The sequence below is a fragment of the Psittacula echo genome (assembly GCF_963264785.1).
Source record: "Psittacula echo genome assembly, chromosome: 5".
In the NCBI taxonomy this organism is placed as follows: domain Eukaryota; kingdom Metazoa; phylum Chordata; class Aves; order Psittaciformes; family Psittacidae; genus Psittacula; species Psittacula echo.
This window is the reverse complement of record NC_137739.1, coordinates 4,155,866-4,172,643: the sequence shown is the minus strand read 5'-3', so window position 1 is coordinate 4,172,643 and position 16,778 is coordinate 4,155,866. Positions and strand designations below refer to the sequence as shown.

At 43.6% G+C, this 16,778-nt stretch overlaps 1 protein-coding gene across 1 annotated transcript in view; it reads left to right on the top strand.

Moving 5' to 3' along the window:
* Positions 1-10,028, top strand: part of SDK1 (sidekick cell adhesion molecule 1) — a gene marked incomplete at both ends in the record, with an annotated part of 410,080 nt that extends 400,052 nt beyond the window's left edge. Inside the window, 4 exons of the mRNA XM_080619378.1 lie at positions 657-794; positions 2,753-2,870; positions 3,076-3,205; positions 9,756-10,028. Coding sequence (XP_080475504.1) covers positions 657-794; positions 2,753-2,870; positions 3,076-3,205; positions 9,756-10,028 — 659 coding nt within the window. The remainder of the gene's footprint in view (positions 1-656; positions 795-2,752; positions 2,871-3,075; positions 3,206-9,755) is intronic.
* Positions 10,029-16,778: the final 6,750 nt, after the last annotated feature.

The window sequence follows — 16,778 nt, the reverse complement described above, 5'->3', positions numbered from 1 at the left end:
AAAGCTGGTATCACTTTGTGTCTCCAATTGAGGTCAAATGAGGTGAAATGACTGGAGATTGCACAAAATCCAGGCAACTGAATTGATACCCATGTACTGCACATCAGGCTTGGCTAAGCTGATGGGGAAAAGATATAGAGGAGCAGTGAATGTTGGAAGTTGGACTTAATGGAAGCAGTGAAAGACACTGAACCAAGCATACTTTGTTCCCTGGCACTAGCTGTATTTTTCAGAGCCACTGAGCAGCATTTTGGCAAGTTAAGCCTCCTAAAAAGTGGAATAATTCTGGGTCATGTTAGATATATTGGTGGTTCCTTTGACCCAGGGAGTACTAAGCAGTACAGTAGTCAGGAAATGTAGGTGTGCAGACCAGTAAGAAGAAACCTCCATTTCTTCACCTGGTGATAACTTCTTAGCTAAGAAAGATGTGTGAAAGATGCTTGCAGAGATGTTGGAGCTGTGATAAATTTCTGTTCTCTTTGCCATCAGTGTCAGCAATCCCCTTGAAAGTCTGGCTGCAAAGCAGGCTCCGTTACTTCCTTTGAACACCTCTCTCTCCTGAACACTATTCCAGGTGCATCATTCGCTGTGGGGAAGAAGAGAAAATTTTGAAGGAGCATAAAGAAGGAAGTGTTATGTGTTTTTTGCTCTTTCAGCACAAACAGAAGCCCCTTTCTATGAGGAGTGGTGGTTCCTACTGGTGATGGCACTTTCAAGTCTGATCCTCATCCTCCTGGTGGTGTTTGCATTGGTCCTGCATGGCCAGAGCAAGAAATACAAGAACTGCAGTGCAGGTAAGACATTGGCTCCATTCTGTGCACATGCTCTCAACAGCTGTGGGAATTAGAAATGTCTTCCTTTTGAAACCGTGATTTAATCAGTGTGAACTCTGTTTATAGGTATTTTGTTTGGCAGAAAACTCATATTTTTTTTCTATCTCATTTGGGAGAAACAGCTTTTGCCCATAGCCGTACTGGGCAAAAAGTGCCTGATCTTATCAGGTTCTGGATGATAACCAACCATGGGCTTGGTCAGGACAGCATCTGGAAGTCCCAGGGACTGTATCAAAAGCCAAGAAGTCTGGTGAAATGCTTGGCAGAAGACCACAAAAAGGAATAAGCTGAGACTTTATTTAGCTTTGTCATCACTCCCTGCTAGATAGGGAGAAGGCAAATGATCCTGCTTTTCCATGGCTGTACCCAGTGCAGATATTCTAGGTCTGTATGTGCAAGGACTGTATCTCAGCTCCTTTGTATTAAAGTGTCCTGCATCTCACATTCGTACCCAAACCAAGCTACAGTTACAGGGCTAAGCAGCTAGGAGGTGTTTTGGATATCTGAACCTGTTAGACTTTAATGCATGAGTGTCAAGCTTTGATTTTTCCTTTAGTTACAATTTTTACCAGGTTCCTTTCTGAAAGGGAACAGGAGCTACCTGCCCTATGACTAGGAATGTTAAAATAGTCCCCTTTCAAAATGCTTCGTTCTTGAGCTCTGAGTATTGTTTTTACCTTTTCTTCTCCTTACATGATAAAGTCCTGGAAGAGTTGTTCACATGTGTATTTCTCTGATAGCCTCCTCCACCTCCAGCAAGAAATTGTGCTAATGCCAGGAGGTGCCAGAGAAGGCACGTTAATGAGTAGAATCAGGTGGATGGGTCTTTGCACTACTTGTTCTTAGGGATTAGTGTAATGAAGGAATCTTCCAGGCAGTATTTAGTAATTCAGTCCCAAAGTGAAGATCTTTTCTTTCTTTATAATTCACTTCTAACAAGTGTTAGAAAATCAGATTTCAGTCCCATGAGATATAAGATGTATGAATACCATGGCATTTTACCAAGTTAATACTATTACGTATTTGTATGCATAGCTCACAGGAAATCTCTCATCTTCTTAGTTTTGCTCTGTATTTGAGGAATAGACATGAAAAGACAGGTCTGACCTGTACTGTCAGATATCAGTGTTCACACTGAGTCTTAATGTAGCACTGAAATTGAAGGCAAAGATAAAGTACCTGTGTGCTGCAAAGCAGCAATATGCAACCTGTCCTTCTCCCCAGGGCGCGAGCTGAGCTCACACCTTTGGGATTACAAAGAATGAACATGGGAGAGAATAAGCTCGTGCTGTATTTGATTGCAAGAAATAATATACTTTGCTGTATTTTTCCTCTTCTTCCAGTCCCCTGTCCTTTTCCCTGCATTACTTTGTCCAGTGATTTTTCACATCTACATCTTATCCCCATTACAGCTCTGACATCTTTTTCCCATTTGCTATCCACTTACCCTTTCGCTTGCTTTCTTTCCTGCCTTTTTTTCCCCTCCTTTTCCTCTTTTTCTCTTTCCTAGTTTTACTTTCTCTTGCTTTGCTTCAGTCAGCATGAACGGGATTCACAGCATCTGATTTAGGACATTTTCAGTGACCACCTGAATTACTCACCTAGTTTCTATTTATAGTCAAAAGACAAGAATAAGGACTTTTGGAGCACAGTTCATCTATACTATTTTAGATATTTCTGAATGAAGTGCATCCATCCACAACTCCTTTCCCCTCTTTTGGCTCCTTCTGCTCACTCACACTTGTAATAAACTCTTCTCCTTCACCCTGATTGTTCTCATTTGCCAGTAATAAAGGTAAAGAGATTTTTAAATCATTAATGGTGTCATACAGCACACAGAAGGAAAAGTTAGTTCCTGCAGTTGTAGCTGGGGGAAACGTGCCTTTGTTTCAGCTGAATCTTTCATTGCCTGGCTCCAGGTAAAACCATCTCCAATGTGGAAGAGTCGGTCACCCTGGATAATGGAGGCTTCACTGCTCTGGAGCTAAACAGCAGACACCTGATCAAGAGCACCTTCTCAAAGAAAAATGGAACCAGGTAAGAAGCTGGCACTACCAAGCTCTTGGAAATGGCTTTTTATCTAGTTTAAAGCAATTGTGAAATAGCCAAAGGAGAAAGAATGTTGTCTGTAGGATCTAGGGAGGACTTTAATGCCCAAGTCACTGCCCCAGGCTGGGATTCTGGTTTCTAAGCACGATTTAATTGTGTCACATCCCATACACTCACTCTTTACATTTCTCAGGTCTCCTCCTCGCCCAAGCCCAGGAGGGCTGCACTACTCCGATGAGGATATCTGCAACAAGTACAATGGAGCTGTGCTGACCGAAGGATTGGGCCTCAATGAGAAGCCCTTAGAGGTATCGGAGTCAGAGGTAAGGGTTTCCCTTTGCCTTACCAAGTGTTGCCCAGTTACTGCTGACATTCATTTGCCTGCTGAATCCTGGCAAGTCTTCAAAGTCCCAGTCCCGTACCTGCATTATACTGTGTTCTCACTGTTCGTCTGTCTTCGGGACTTTAAAATGTCCAATTCACTGGGCTCTTCACATCATATCTTAAAGTGTCAAAGGAAAGAATAACAAGCAAGACCCAACCAGGGGAGATTCCAGACCTGGCCTTGGTGGATATTTGTGTTTTTCCAGTGTTACACAAAAAGACAAGTGCAGTCAGTCAGCCAGTGTGTGCTGACCTCCCTGGGAGGGGCTGCACATCCCCTTCTACTTGTGGGCTTTAGACTTGGAGCACTTTTAGGAAAATCTACATATACTGCAAAATAACCAGCTGGCTAGAGCTACCATCTGGATGATGGGACATGCTTTGGACTGTTGCATTGACTGAAGTATGGGATGTGGTTTGAAGTTCTCACAGTGCCTTTTTCAGAAAGCTACAGCAAACAGCAAGGTTCAGAAGAGTGGTCTTGAGTGGTGGTTACTGCCTCTGTTACAGAGGAAGTAAGTGGGGAATGAGTAACCTGCCAGGGAGCACATGGCCATAGCTGTGAGCACTCAGCGTTCAGGTTTCTGAACATCCCAGCCTGCAGCATTAGTTTAACTCAAGTGGAGCCTTCTGTTCGGGTTGCTTTTAGCCTCTGTTATCAAAGGAAGGTGGGTATATGCTGGCATTATCCGTCTGACAGTGCTCCATCTTGTGTCTTATATCCCCTTTAAGAAGAAAGAAAGTGCATGTAGTCTGTAGTCCGACAGGGGCCAAGGGTGAATAGACAGACTTCAAGGGATATCCAGAAAGGTAATTCTGTCTCTAAAACTGTGTTGTCAGCTGAGATCCTGACAAATCTGAACTGACAGCGCAAGAAGTGAGCAGTGGGCCAAACCACTCCAAACCTGACCCTTCTAGCAAGAATAAATCAAGAGCAGCAAATAATGAAAGATGATGACAGTTTTCATCTGTAGCTTTTCTGCACCTGCAGCTACAGCTGCTTTTCCTGGCTACCTAGCTCTCACCTCCTGCTAATTACCATGGACAGCCTGCTGCTTTGTGCTGCCCTGTGGCCGACCTGTCATGCAGGCAGCTTTGCTTGGTGCAGCTCAAGCTGCTATATGTGCGACGTTACCCTCCAGATTAAACCCATAGTGCTTTGGTCATGTCACTGTAACAACTCGGCATTAAACCTGTCATTAAAAGAGTTTGCTGAGCATGATCACAAATTTAGCACTGGCACCTTCTGACATTCATTTCAATGCCCCATGTGGTATTTCCTGGTAATGTGCAGAAGTCTACTTGCAGGGTGTCATTACTGCCTTCTGTATGCACTGTTTGTGCAGCACAGAAGAAAGTAATTTTGGGTTTGTGTTTTTTTTCTCAGGCTATTATTAATATTATTTATTTACTGTGTATTGCAGTCGAGCCTGAAGGTCTCAATTGAGATTCTAATGTTTCTGTGAATCTCTGTGTGTATGTGAGTATCTGAACAAAATATGCCTCCTGTTTTTCCTTGGGGCTTAGATATGCAGCCTTTCAGTATAATGTCTTTGATGCTTGTTGGGTTTTTCTTGTGGTGGGGTGTGCTTTTAGTCATGAAATATTAATACACTCCCAGTAGAGGTAGCAACAGGAGATGCTGCTTTTTGATCAGCCTGAAAATGCTGTTTATGTTTGCTGGTACAGACAGGAGGTGAGGGTCGATTGGGGCAGAGGTGAGTATACGTGTTTGACCACTCTCTTTTCGAGTATTCCTGTACCTATTAGCTCTTCCTGTTTGTCTTTTCTAATTTTTTGTGTACATGTTTCTATTCTCAGAGGAGATCTTAACAACAAGTTCTGTTTCCTGAGAATTTTAGAATTTCCATCTCTTTTAGCAGGCAGAAGTGTTTCCCATTATATGAGGAGTTAAAGATATCTTTATATAAGAGCTCTACACAGGTTTGGCCATCTGCAGCAAAAGGGGTACTTATACTGTTCCCTTTAATACATCTTTGCATGGATATAAAGTTCCACTTAACCCAATGTGCAAAAGGCCAGGCAAAGCCGAAATCTGTGCTTTTGCTTTCAACCCCCATGTCATCTTGTTGCTCCTCAGTCTTACCCCTGTTGCCTGAGATGTCAAGATTTTATATGGAAAAGAAGGAAGCTCTCTGCCTTCAAGTCTCATGGGCTTTACTGAGCATGAAAAAGTCTGTGAGAAACTCTCAGGCTGACTGACTGCACTTGCAATTCATCTGCCTGGGAGCTTTCCTCTGAGCTCCCTCCTGATGAGGAGAGCAAGAGAGAAACAAAGAAAATCAAGAAGACCAAGCAGTACTCAATATCCATAAATCAAGAGGTTAACTTACTCCATGTCATGAAAGCCAAGCACTAGTGCTGTTAATGAGGTTAAAGTAGTTTAATTGGCAGGTATGGAGTAAGAGAGTGCTAAGAGTGTAATTTCTAAGTGATTAATAATAATAGGCTTTTCAATAATGAGTCAAGTGGACGAGGTTCTGGACAGATAATCTGAAGAAATCTGGTGTTCACCATGTACAGAAATGTGAAGATATATCTGCTATGTCACCCAGCCATGGAAGAGCAGTTTTACAGGAGGGAATGGTGTCTTTTTGTGTGTTCTCACGTGGCCTTGTGGTCTCCCAAAACCTGTTTTCAGGAGATAGTATTCTCCCAGATAGCATGTGTTATCAGTCAGTGCTAAATGCTGGTGCTGCTCTGGTCTTTCCAGCTGCTCTTTGCAGTCTGGCTTTTGCTTTCTCAGCTCAGTAGGAAGATATTATAAATTTCCACTTACCACTTAATAGGGAATATGATTTAACTTGTTTCCAACAAAGTCCTCATGATTTCGACAAGTTGGGCACTGTGTGGAAACCAGCTGCAGGTGACACATTGAAAAAGCAAGGTTTCCTGTGTCCAGAGAAATCTTTTTGCATACTAGGCTACCTTGTTTCTTTTGCAGCATATTCATTTCATGTCAACCAGAAGAAACTGCTGCCTTCTACAGTTTTAGAAATAATCTCACAGGGTTCTTCCTTATGCAGTCTTAAAAAAAAATTTAAAATCCACTTTAAAAAAAATGGAAGGTAATTGGGGCTATTTGCACATTTCCCATTCACTAAGCTGGCCAATTCTGGTTGCTGACTTGCCTCTGAACAGCACTTGGGTACTTTGTGCTATCAATAAAATACTTAAATAGGCTCCTATTTTCTGTATTTGTTATTTCATAGGCATCCATGCACCTTTGGTTGACAGTTGGTAATGTCACCACACACCCAATCCTGCTCCAGCCTATGGAGGTTTCCAAGGTAACAAAGCCACAGTCAGGGAAGGGAGAAAACTGAAAACAAAGCAAAAAGCCCTGCAGCATTTCTATTTACTCAATAGTTTAAAAACCACTAAAAAGTAATCCTCTAGTATAAGCTGCCTGCATTGTCATGCAAAACAGGTGCTTATCTTGCTACTCTTTGATTTTCATCAGGGCAGATTGGGATGTGGGATGGAAATTTAGGAATTTCCTTGCTGGTAAGAGTGGTTCAGAGCAGAACTTCGAAGATACTTTAGAAACATTGGAATAGTCAGTTCCTGCCTGTTCTACAGGAAACACAAAGAAAACACACTGTATTGGCACTAACAAGTAGGTTGTTCTTTCCGGCATCAGTGCTAATGATAATGGAGTACAGTTATAGATGTTTCATGAAAGTTGCTTCTGAAAGGCACTGGCCTCATTTACACCAAATCAGTGCTCTCTTTCACTTGGTATCATGAACAGATTATCAGCAGGGAGTATTGTTTTAAATTCCCTCTTTCTGTTCATGACAAGTCCAAGTTTCAAATGGCAGTAGCCTATCTAAAAGTGTTCCCAGTATTCCTCCTCTTTATTATGTTGACTTTTGGAGTCTTGAAAGAACTTGGCTTAGGTACAGAAATTATATTAGTTTTGTGGTGAGTGTTTTTCTGCTAGCAATGGACAGAAATCAAGGGCCTGCATCAGTATATTATTATACCTAGCAAGTCCTGTGTCAGTCTTCTGGATGCAGCTTCTTCTCAGCATTTCTTCTTAGAGCTTTTAATTGCCTTGTTTCTATATGTCTGTGGGGACATCAGGAAGACCAGTAAGGAGCCACTAGAAGTTTGTGGTGGGTTTTCTTTTCTTTACATTATGTTTGTGATGCCTCAGCTCAGCTGTGATCCATCTTTACAGCAGGGGCTTGTCTCTTTGGAGAGTGTCCAAGTCAGTAATATTGATGGTGGACTGGGGAAGGAGTGACCCATAACCTGCTCAGGATGCAGAGACTTTTCTTCTGGATGCCCACATCACCCGTCATCTTCCCAGGCACTTTTAACCTTAATAGTAGATGGTGGAGCTGCAGCAGAATGATTGAAGGTGTAGGCTCGTGCAAAGCGTGACAACTCTTTTCTTGATAAGAGTGGAAGAAACCAGGGTTTGGGGATCTTTGGTCTGCAGGTAAGGTTTGTTGCATCTGCAGCTGAGGATGAGCCAACCTGAGCTGTCGCTGCTTGCTGCTATGCCCTGCCATGCTGCCACATCTGCAGTCAGCAGAGGCACTGTTGTTGGAGCCCCTGACAAAAATAGACTGGGTAGTGCTGGCAAGATGTTTCCTGCACTGGTGCCAAGACTCTGGAACTGTTGCCTGCACCAACTGGCTATGAAGTGGTCCAAATCTGGGAGTATTCCAGGCATGCCACAAAAAACACCTATTCAGGAAGGTCAGTGGAGGGAGTTGGGTGCTGGCTTCTTGAGGCTGGCAGTTGGTGCAAAGGAGTGTTTTTCTAGGAGATGGACTTGTCGAGTTCCTTCTGGAATAAGTATTAAATACTGGTAGGGTTTTGTTGTAATAGTAATTACATGTCAAGGTACCTGAGGCTTTGTAGTCTTCAAATAATCAAACAGGACATCATTCCGAAAGAGCCAAAGCATGGGTAATGGAGGAAGAGCGATTTTGCCAAGCTGTAAAGAGCTGCTTTACTCAGACTTTTGGAAAACTGGGAAAAACTTCTCAGCTCTGTCCATCACCCTCTGTGCTGCAAAACGGGCACAAAATAGTATTGAAGCAGCTATCTAAGCAAAGAAGTGGGATGATGAATGTGGTGCCCTTTTCAAACGATGGTTCACAAGGCATTTGAGGATTGTTCTTCAGAGACCATTAAAAAGGAGCTTTAGAGAAGGAGAGACTAGTTGTGTGGCAGGCAGGATCAAGAAGGATGTGTGTTTGCTGTGAGGTGTCATAGATCAGAATGGTACCAACCTTTTGAAACCAATTGCAGCAACTAACTGTTACAAGCTGCACTTACCTGCCTCTCTCTTGCAAGTCTTAGGCAGCTACTACTTTGATATTTAATTGCCTTTAGAATTGGTTATGTGGATTATTGGGGGGGGGGAGGGAATAAAAGCTTTTGCATGCTCAAAGCAGAGATTCTGAGAGAAGGCATGAGATACAGAAATGACTGGGTAAATGCTTGTCTGCCGTATGGGATGGGTCTGTTACAGGTGGGAGCACTAGTGGGAACAGAAGGAAAATGCGCACTTAGATACTGTGGCTTTGCTGTGATCTCTGCACTCGGAGATGTACGAGCCCTCTGTGATTCCTCCAGCTGTATCACAGCAGCAGTACTTCAGAGGAGAGACAGATGCACAAAGCTTAGCTGGTTATATTTCACTAGAGCTCTCACTCAATGTTGATACGAGCTTTAAAGCTGTGCAGCCATCGTGCATCACTGTTTCAAGCGTAGATCCACTCTGAACACAGAGCTGTTCCCAAGCCGTCCCGAGAAAGCCACCCCTCCTGTTTGGCCATTGTTTTCCAGATTTTGCATTCTCTTTCTTCTGTCACCGCTGGTTGTGCATCTTGTTGTACCACCAATAATCAGCCTGAACATATACAAATAGATAATATTTGCCTGAAAAAAACCCCGGTGATATTACTTAATTCCCTTTCAGTGATAGAACTAATTTTCAATGCTTAAAAGCTCAATCCAGAGCACTGTGCAAGCGCCGTGGTTTGACCACCACAAACAACAGCATGTCTGGCTAACTTCAGTATGTTTGCAGGGATGTCCTTACATCAGGAGAGATATTCTCAGTTGTAATTTCAGTCTTGTTGATTATGTGATTGAAAGCTGTTGGTTTCCCTGTGGCGTCTCTACACTTCCGTGCATCTTCTGTCAACATAGCTGCCTCTGCAGCATTATGCAGTGAATTAAGAGGGATTTCTCTGCATCTCTTATCACCAATGTTCATCAGGGGACGACTCTTGCTCTAGCAGCAAAGCCTGGTTAAACCAGAGCACAGTGCTTTTCTACAGGCCAGCATGTATTACACTTGGACTACAAACCATCCTACCCTAAAATCACAGCTTTTGTCAGCTGGTGATATTAAACTTGTCTCTGATTTCTTCTAAGGTGGAACAGGCTAAATCCTGGATGCTAATGGCTGCTTTATGGGTTTTTTTCCTGATGCTCCAGGCCACTGACTCAGATTATGAAGATGAGTTGCCAAAGCACTCCTTTGTGAACCATTACATGAGCGACCCCACCTACTACAACTCTTGGAAGCGGCAGCAGAAAGGTGTGAAGCACCCAGCATCCTACAGATATGAGGAGTGTGCCGCCAGCGAGACAGAACCCTATTTCCAGACTGTCATCACGACACAGAGCTCAGGAGGGGTGTACACCCCAACGGGACAGCCCGCGCCCGGCTCCCGGACTCCAGTGACAGGGTTCTCCTCCTTTGTTTGAGACGGGAATGGAGGATGGAGCTGAACTGCCAGCGCACTTGGGGGGACCCAGCGCAGTGACTATGTGTGCGGTGAACTATGGGTAACTTCTCTATCAGGGTAGAAATGGATGGGAACACGGATGAGGCTGGGGTTCGGGTATTTTTCCTGAAGACAATCAACCTAAAAACACGGAGCTGAACCTTTGTTTAAAAGAGGGAAAAAAAAAAAGGAATTCTGAAAAGTGATGATTTTAACCACTTGTGAATAGTAGGGGTTTTTTAACTGCTTTTTGTAACACTGCTTCAGGAAGCAGCTCCCACACCCTTCTCTTTCCTCTTTCTCTCCCCTCCTTCTGTCCTGCCTTTCCAAACAAGGAGGTGAATTCCCTAGATGCAATGAGTGACTTTGTAATGTGATTTGAAGAGAAAACATGAAACCTCCCAGGCTCCTTTTTCTTTTGTTTTTTCTCTAGTTTTTCTTTTTAATTTTTCCCTGCCATCAAAGCGAAGTAGGAAGACATAAAAAAGGGACAAATTCTTACATGAAAAGCAGACATCTCCTCCTCATTGGTGCTCCCCAGATTAGGAGCACTGGCTGATCAACTTAGGCTCAGATGCATCATTGTTTGCTCTAGGCTCACTACCAGTGTATTTATACTGAATTATTGACCTGCTTTTCTTTGTTGTTCAAATGGGACCTGCTGCATTCTTTAAATATTCTAACTCCAGGACCTTTGGAAGAGGAGATGGCTCAAAAGAGCGCTGTTAGGCAGTAGTGGGTGAAGGAAGTGGGAAGAATTTGGATGCAAGGTCAGTTTATTTTTGGTGTGGCTCTGATCCTCCCTCATGGACTGCATGTGCCATTGGAATTGGTCACTTTTAAGAAGTCAGTGCACACAACCCAGGAAGCCAGAGGAATCTCTCAATTAAGATTGCACCGGCAAGCTAAAGGGTCTACTAACTGATGAGGTTTCTGATCATCAAAGTTATCCTGCCCTGTCAATAGAAGTTGAACACCCTTTCTTGCCCAGACTCCACAGTGCTGCTTACTGGTGTGTAAACCAGTACACGGTAGCTGAGTTTGTTTGATTTGGTTGTGCAAAGACACATCACACAGACTGGGTGAGTTTTGGTGTCCACAGGTGCCTTTTATTGATTCTTCAGCTTTGTATCTGGGAGAAGTATCTCCAAATACAGCTAACCAGGTTCTGCAAGCATTAGGGTCATGAATTACCTTGTACACGTTTGCAGTCTTCTTTGTGCCCTTGAAGCTATAGCCTTTGAAAGAAGAGAGAGGATTTTTAGTTTATTTCCCATCCTTTTGTATAAGTCACTTTTTGTTTTCTTCTTTTCTGTCCTTTTCCTGAGTCTTGTCACGTTTTTGCAGCGAGTTGTTCCCTTGCAAGGAAGTTATCAGGAGTTTAAAGAATCCAAGTCCAACCCTTGGACCTAGCAAGAGCTCTGGATCACCAGACATTTTAACCAGAAGAGTTTGAAAGCTGAATTTGGAAGTAGACAAGTCCTTGCCGCTCCAGCATCTGGCATTTCCTCCTAGATGAATGTAGGTCAGCCAGGACAATTGATACCCTGCTGCTTCCTGACATCCCATCAGGGCACGTGTGGGCACTGCTGCTATTGCAAATTGTCCCTGGCCTCTCTGGAGGGATGTGGGACAGCTGTGGTACTGGGTGCTGGTGTCTTCAAGGCAGGTTGGTGAAATCAACCTGGCAATTATAGTGCTGCCTGTTCCTCCCCACAGAGGCTGGTTAGAAGTAGCCTGATGGCATCTCACCTGAACAGTTGAGGTCCAAGGGCAAGCTCAGCCTTGCTGTCACCTTTCAGTACCTCTTGGACAGGGCAGACAAGCTCAGAACTGCTTTTCCTCTTCGGCAATGCCTCCAAGAGCTGCTGCTCTTGGTGCATACAGATTCTGGATGGCTTTGGCACTGGATTGCTGTTCCTCTCCAAAGGCTCCAGAAAGAAGAAGTTCAAAACCAAAAACTCCAGTGGGTGTGTTTAAGGGCTTTTGAGTTTGGGATAATGATCCCCACACAGCTCCTTAGATGGCAAGGAATATACAAAGACATGAGCTTGAGCCAAAACCTTGTGAGCCATCCCTCTCTCTGCACCTGCATAGGAGTGTGTGGGATGGAGAAGGGACTCTAAAAGAATGACTGAGCTTACTGTGAAGAGGAATGCAAAGCAAACAAAACCCCCACTGCCTTCTGTGCACTTTGACTGTTCTCTTAAGCCATATGGACTTTGCTTTAATTACTGAGCTGCCAAAATTTGTTTGCAGTCTGGTTTTTTTTTTGTTTCTTAGATAAAATCATCTACATGACTTTCTGATTTGTTTTCTTTCTCTTTTGTTGTTTCCTGCATCAGATTACGTATTTTAAACACCTTGTTTTATATACATGTGACATAGCAATGCAATTGCTTTTGGAATTTTAGTGGTGCTTATCCAACGGGTATGAGAAATAGTGCTGTTCAAGGACCACTAAGGGGCTTAGAGATATAGATTCATAGGAAATAGGTGGAACACTGAAGAGTTTGTTCCAAAGGAAAGCATAGTGCAAGTAGCTCTGTATCTCCTGAATATTGCCCGATCTGTATCAGTGTAAGGTGCAGTTACTCCCTGGGGCTGATCTGATACCTCATTGAGCAAAAAAGCAAGGGAACAATGGGGAATAAAGGAAATGGACTTTGTGGCCATGGCTTCACTGAATGACAGCGTGGGGAGCAGCGCGATTTATACAAAGTGAGGAGAAGAGACTGTTCCTTTTTTCTCAGAACCATCTGCTGTTCAAAAGCCTGAGCTTGCTGAGTTAGCTGTATGGCCCTTTTCTTCTGGCTGCTGCCAAAATAATAGGTTAGGTGTGATTCCTTTAGGGCCTGTTGATCCAAACAAAGGTATTTCTGTTCCAGTCCAGTCCACAGTGGTTTTATTTTACTTAAGCAATTGCAGAGCATGGAAGTGCACTGCTCTGTTCATCCATAAGATGAGCATAGGATGTGTGTTCTGCTGCCCAGGATCCTGTATAGGTACATGCATGATGCCTGTGCCTTCTTGTTAACATGCTGTACTTAGGAAATATGATTAATGGGTAGATTTTATTTACCTCAGATATCAGGTAAATTGTTCTATCTGGAAGGAAGCACTCCATCAGTTAGCAAGAAAGCTCTGTTTCATAGACGTAATCTCTGGGAATCACAGCCTTGAAATATGCCTTTTAAACATTAGTTGTCATGTTACAATAACTTCACCCATCAAATCCACTTCTGTTTCTGTCTTCTTGTTTAGAAGAGTCTTGAAAAATGAAGGCTTATATTTAAAACACCTTCTTAGGATATTTTGTTTATTTACTTTGCCATGATTCTTGGGGTCTCTCGGTGCTGGGTTTAATAGGAACTCATTTTTCAGGCAGTAGCCATGGAAATGTCCAATTTCCTGGAGGAAAAATGTGGCCAAGCGTCCATCCCCCTCCCAGGGCTGAGATGACACCAGCCATCACCATCAGCAATGCTCCTGTCGCTCCCAACGGCACCAAACCTCAGGTTGTACCTATCATAAATCATGTGCAGAAGAGCACATCAGTGAAAAAGCTGTACTGTTCCACTCTAGGTGGAGCATTTTTATCCCTCTAAAGTCAGTATGACACATAGTCTTCAGCACAGCCCACACCTTTGGGTGGAGTATTTTCCATTCCCATCTTTTAATCCTCCAATTTTGGTGCACTACCAGTGCTGCTCGGGTGCAAGTGGCAGCAGTGAGTAGGGACAGGAGAGGGAGCTGTTTTACTTTCATTGAAAGGCTCTTTTTCCCCACCCTGAGAGTCACCTCTGTGAAACCTCTTCATGAGGAGGGCATGGAGAAGGGAGAGCCCAGAGCAAGGGGTTTCATCAGTGTTTGCTAAAGGAATCACACCACAACCAGTGATCCCTCTTTTGGAAGCAGTTGGCACTACTGGAGAGAAGGAAAAAAAGCATACAGAAAAAGAAACTAATCCATTACCCAAAAGGACTTTTTTTTCCCTCTTCATTTTGAGTGTTAAAGCCAGTGATGCTTTTCAGATGGGCCAGGATCTCATTTTCCTGTTTATACGCAGGTCTCTGCCAGAAGCTGCTGCAGCAGTTGTTTAGAATAGATGTCCAAATCTGTCTTGACACAGGGATACATTTATTATCCTTGTCATTGCTTCCCTCAAGAAATCCATTGGGTCATCCAAAGATTGTCCAGTCTGCTCTCCAAAAAAGGAGGAGATGGCTGTTTATACATACAGGGCACTGGTGTCTTCTCCCACTTGCTGTTTTCAGATCATGCAGGGCAACTTGGTTCTGAAAAATGCTTTTAGAAAAGGAATTTATTGGGAAATGTCAAAAACTAAAACCAAAAAATATCCCACAAGAAAGATAACCCTTAGCAGGGCCACTGGAATTCTTGAAGTCCTAGAAACCTGTGATACCTAAAACCAAGTGTGATTCCTAGACCTCCTATCTTTAATGATCTCCTTTGTCAACAGCAGCCAGAAGGGCACATGCAATGAGGGGTTGTATTTGGAGAGGAAAAGCCAACACAGAGCAGTTGCTGGATGAGCATGTTGTACTGCAAACAGCTTCATTCAACCTGGAGTTCCTGCTAGTTCAGTCACATTTCTTAGGTTGTTTTTATAGGGTTTTGCTGGCATGTGTGGAGTCCATACCTCATCATGGCAATACTAGAGGTCACATTGGGAGAGGTATATTGCTGTGGTGTTTACACAAGGCCACATGCATGACCACATGGTTGTACAGTATCCATTGAAACCGCCTTAGGGAAAGCCACTCTTGAATTAGTAGCACATTTACTGAACATTTTGGGCTGGGCATGGGCATTAAATGGCTCCATCTGACAAGTCCCGTCAGTTCTTTGTACTTCTGTATCCCTTTTCTTCTCCCCTGCATCTCCACCCCCAGCCCTCCCAGGCAAAGTTGGCTTTGTACTTTGTGAAGGTGTAAAGTTTGCTGCTCCTGGTAGAAGAAAGCCAAAACCGATAAGCACACACATAACACATTGGACAGGTGAGATCTGTTTGAACAACGAGTGAGATACCACTGGGACTTGAAATTTAGGCTCTGAGTCAGAATTCTATCTTCTTAAAGCTGCCACCTTCCCATTTTAAATGGCTTTGGAGTCTCAAGACTTGGCAGGAAATTCATATTTTGATGCTGTTTGATCACTGTGCACTTTCTTGGGGCTTGAATCACTGGATATAGAGACTGGAATGGGGTTACAGAGCTTTATATCGGAGTGCTTTCCCATTTATGTCTTATTCTCTAGATCTGGGAATGACACCTTTCTGCTACCATGTGGTGACATTCTGCAGGAGGGGCAGCTAGGAAGTGCCACCAGTGCTCCCCCTTTGATGTTGTCATGCTCCTGGGCAGTGCTGGGACCTGTCACAGTGTGGTGGGAGCTCTTGGGTAGCAGAAAGGACACCGTGTTACGGTGAGTTTGTAGCCGCTCACTTTGCCACTCTTGGGATGGAATCCGTCCTCTGGTTTGGTATCTGCTGTCAGTTTAGGGGTAGGACCACCTTACACAGCTGTGTTTGAGTTACCCTTCAGTGTACTACGGTTATCGGATTGTTGCTTTTAATTCAGTTTCTCCTTGGGGATTTGCCCTGGATGTTTGTTCCACACCTCTTGTTAGCCTCACCTTCACTACTCCACTATTTTATATGAGAAAGTTACTTCTTCTTTTGCAAACTTGCTTCTAATTAAAAGAATCCTTTTGGAAATGTGTGTCCTTGGTACATTTATTTTTGGGGAAAAGAAAATATTTTCTAGCCTCTTTCTGTGATTTTTGTCTTGAAGAAGTTTCTGGGTGCCTTGCCAGGGATGCTGATGAGTTAACAGCTCAGGACAGTGAAAACGTAACACACTGAAATTCCTCACTGTTAGTTCTGGACTGTAAAATCTTACAACCCCTGCTGCTTTGCAGCTAAACTGACTCTAATGGTTTCCACCCTAAATTGGATCAGCCTTAAATATTTTGTTATTTTGCAGTTAGAAGCTTCTTCCAGATCCTGATTAAGGGAGAGTCAAAACCCATTCAGAAGTGGAAACCACGTACAGAATAGTGAGGCCACTATTCTGTACACCTTCATCTCCTCAAATAATACTTGTCCCCTGCAGCGCTGTAGCAGCCATTGGTCAGTTCCCACAAAGGTGCTGATGTTGGGGATGCAGGACCAGATCTCAGCTGGTGGAAGTCAGAGCAGCTCTGTTATTCCCAGGTGGTTGTTGGGGCATTTCACCAGCTGAGCATCTGGCTTAGAGAAGTAGAAGTCAGGTTTGCTACAGCTCTGGTGGGAAAAATGAGGGGGAGAAATCAATGTTTTCCAAGTGGGAGAGGCGGGGGGAGAGGGAGGAAAAAGTCAAACTGTTGAGTAAAGAACTCATATCTCATATAATATCTCTCCTGAAAATGATATTATAAATAATGCAGTGTTGTATAAATACAAGCAGTCCTGTGTGGCTGGTAGCTTGTAATAACCCAGAGGTATCAATGTACCCATTTTGAAGATCAAAATCCTCACACTGCAGCGTTTTGTGAAGGAGACATCCTGCAAAACTGCCAGAAGATGCAGAAGTGCTTTTTTGAAGTCATCCGGCTCCAAAGTGTGTAATCCTCCTGCTTGCAGCCCTTACTCTTCTCAGAACATGTTTCCTCCACACGTTATCGTGGTTAGGATTGGAGCATGGACGTAAACACGGGAGTGGATGGG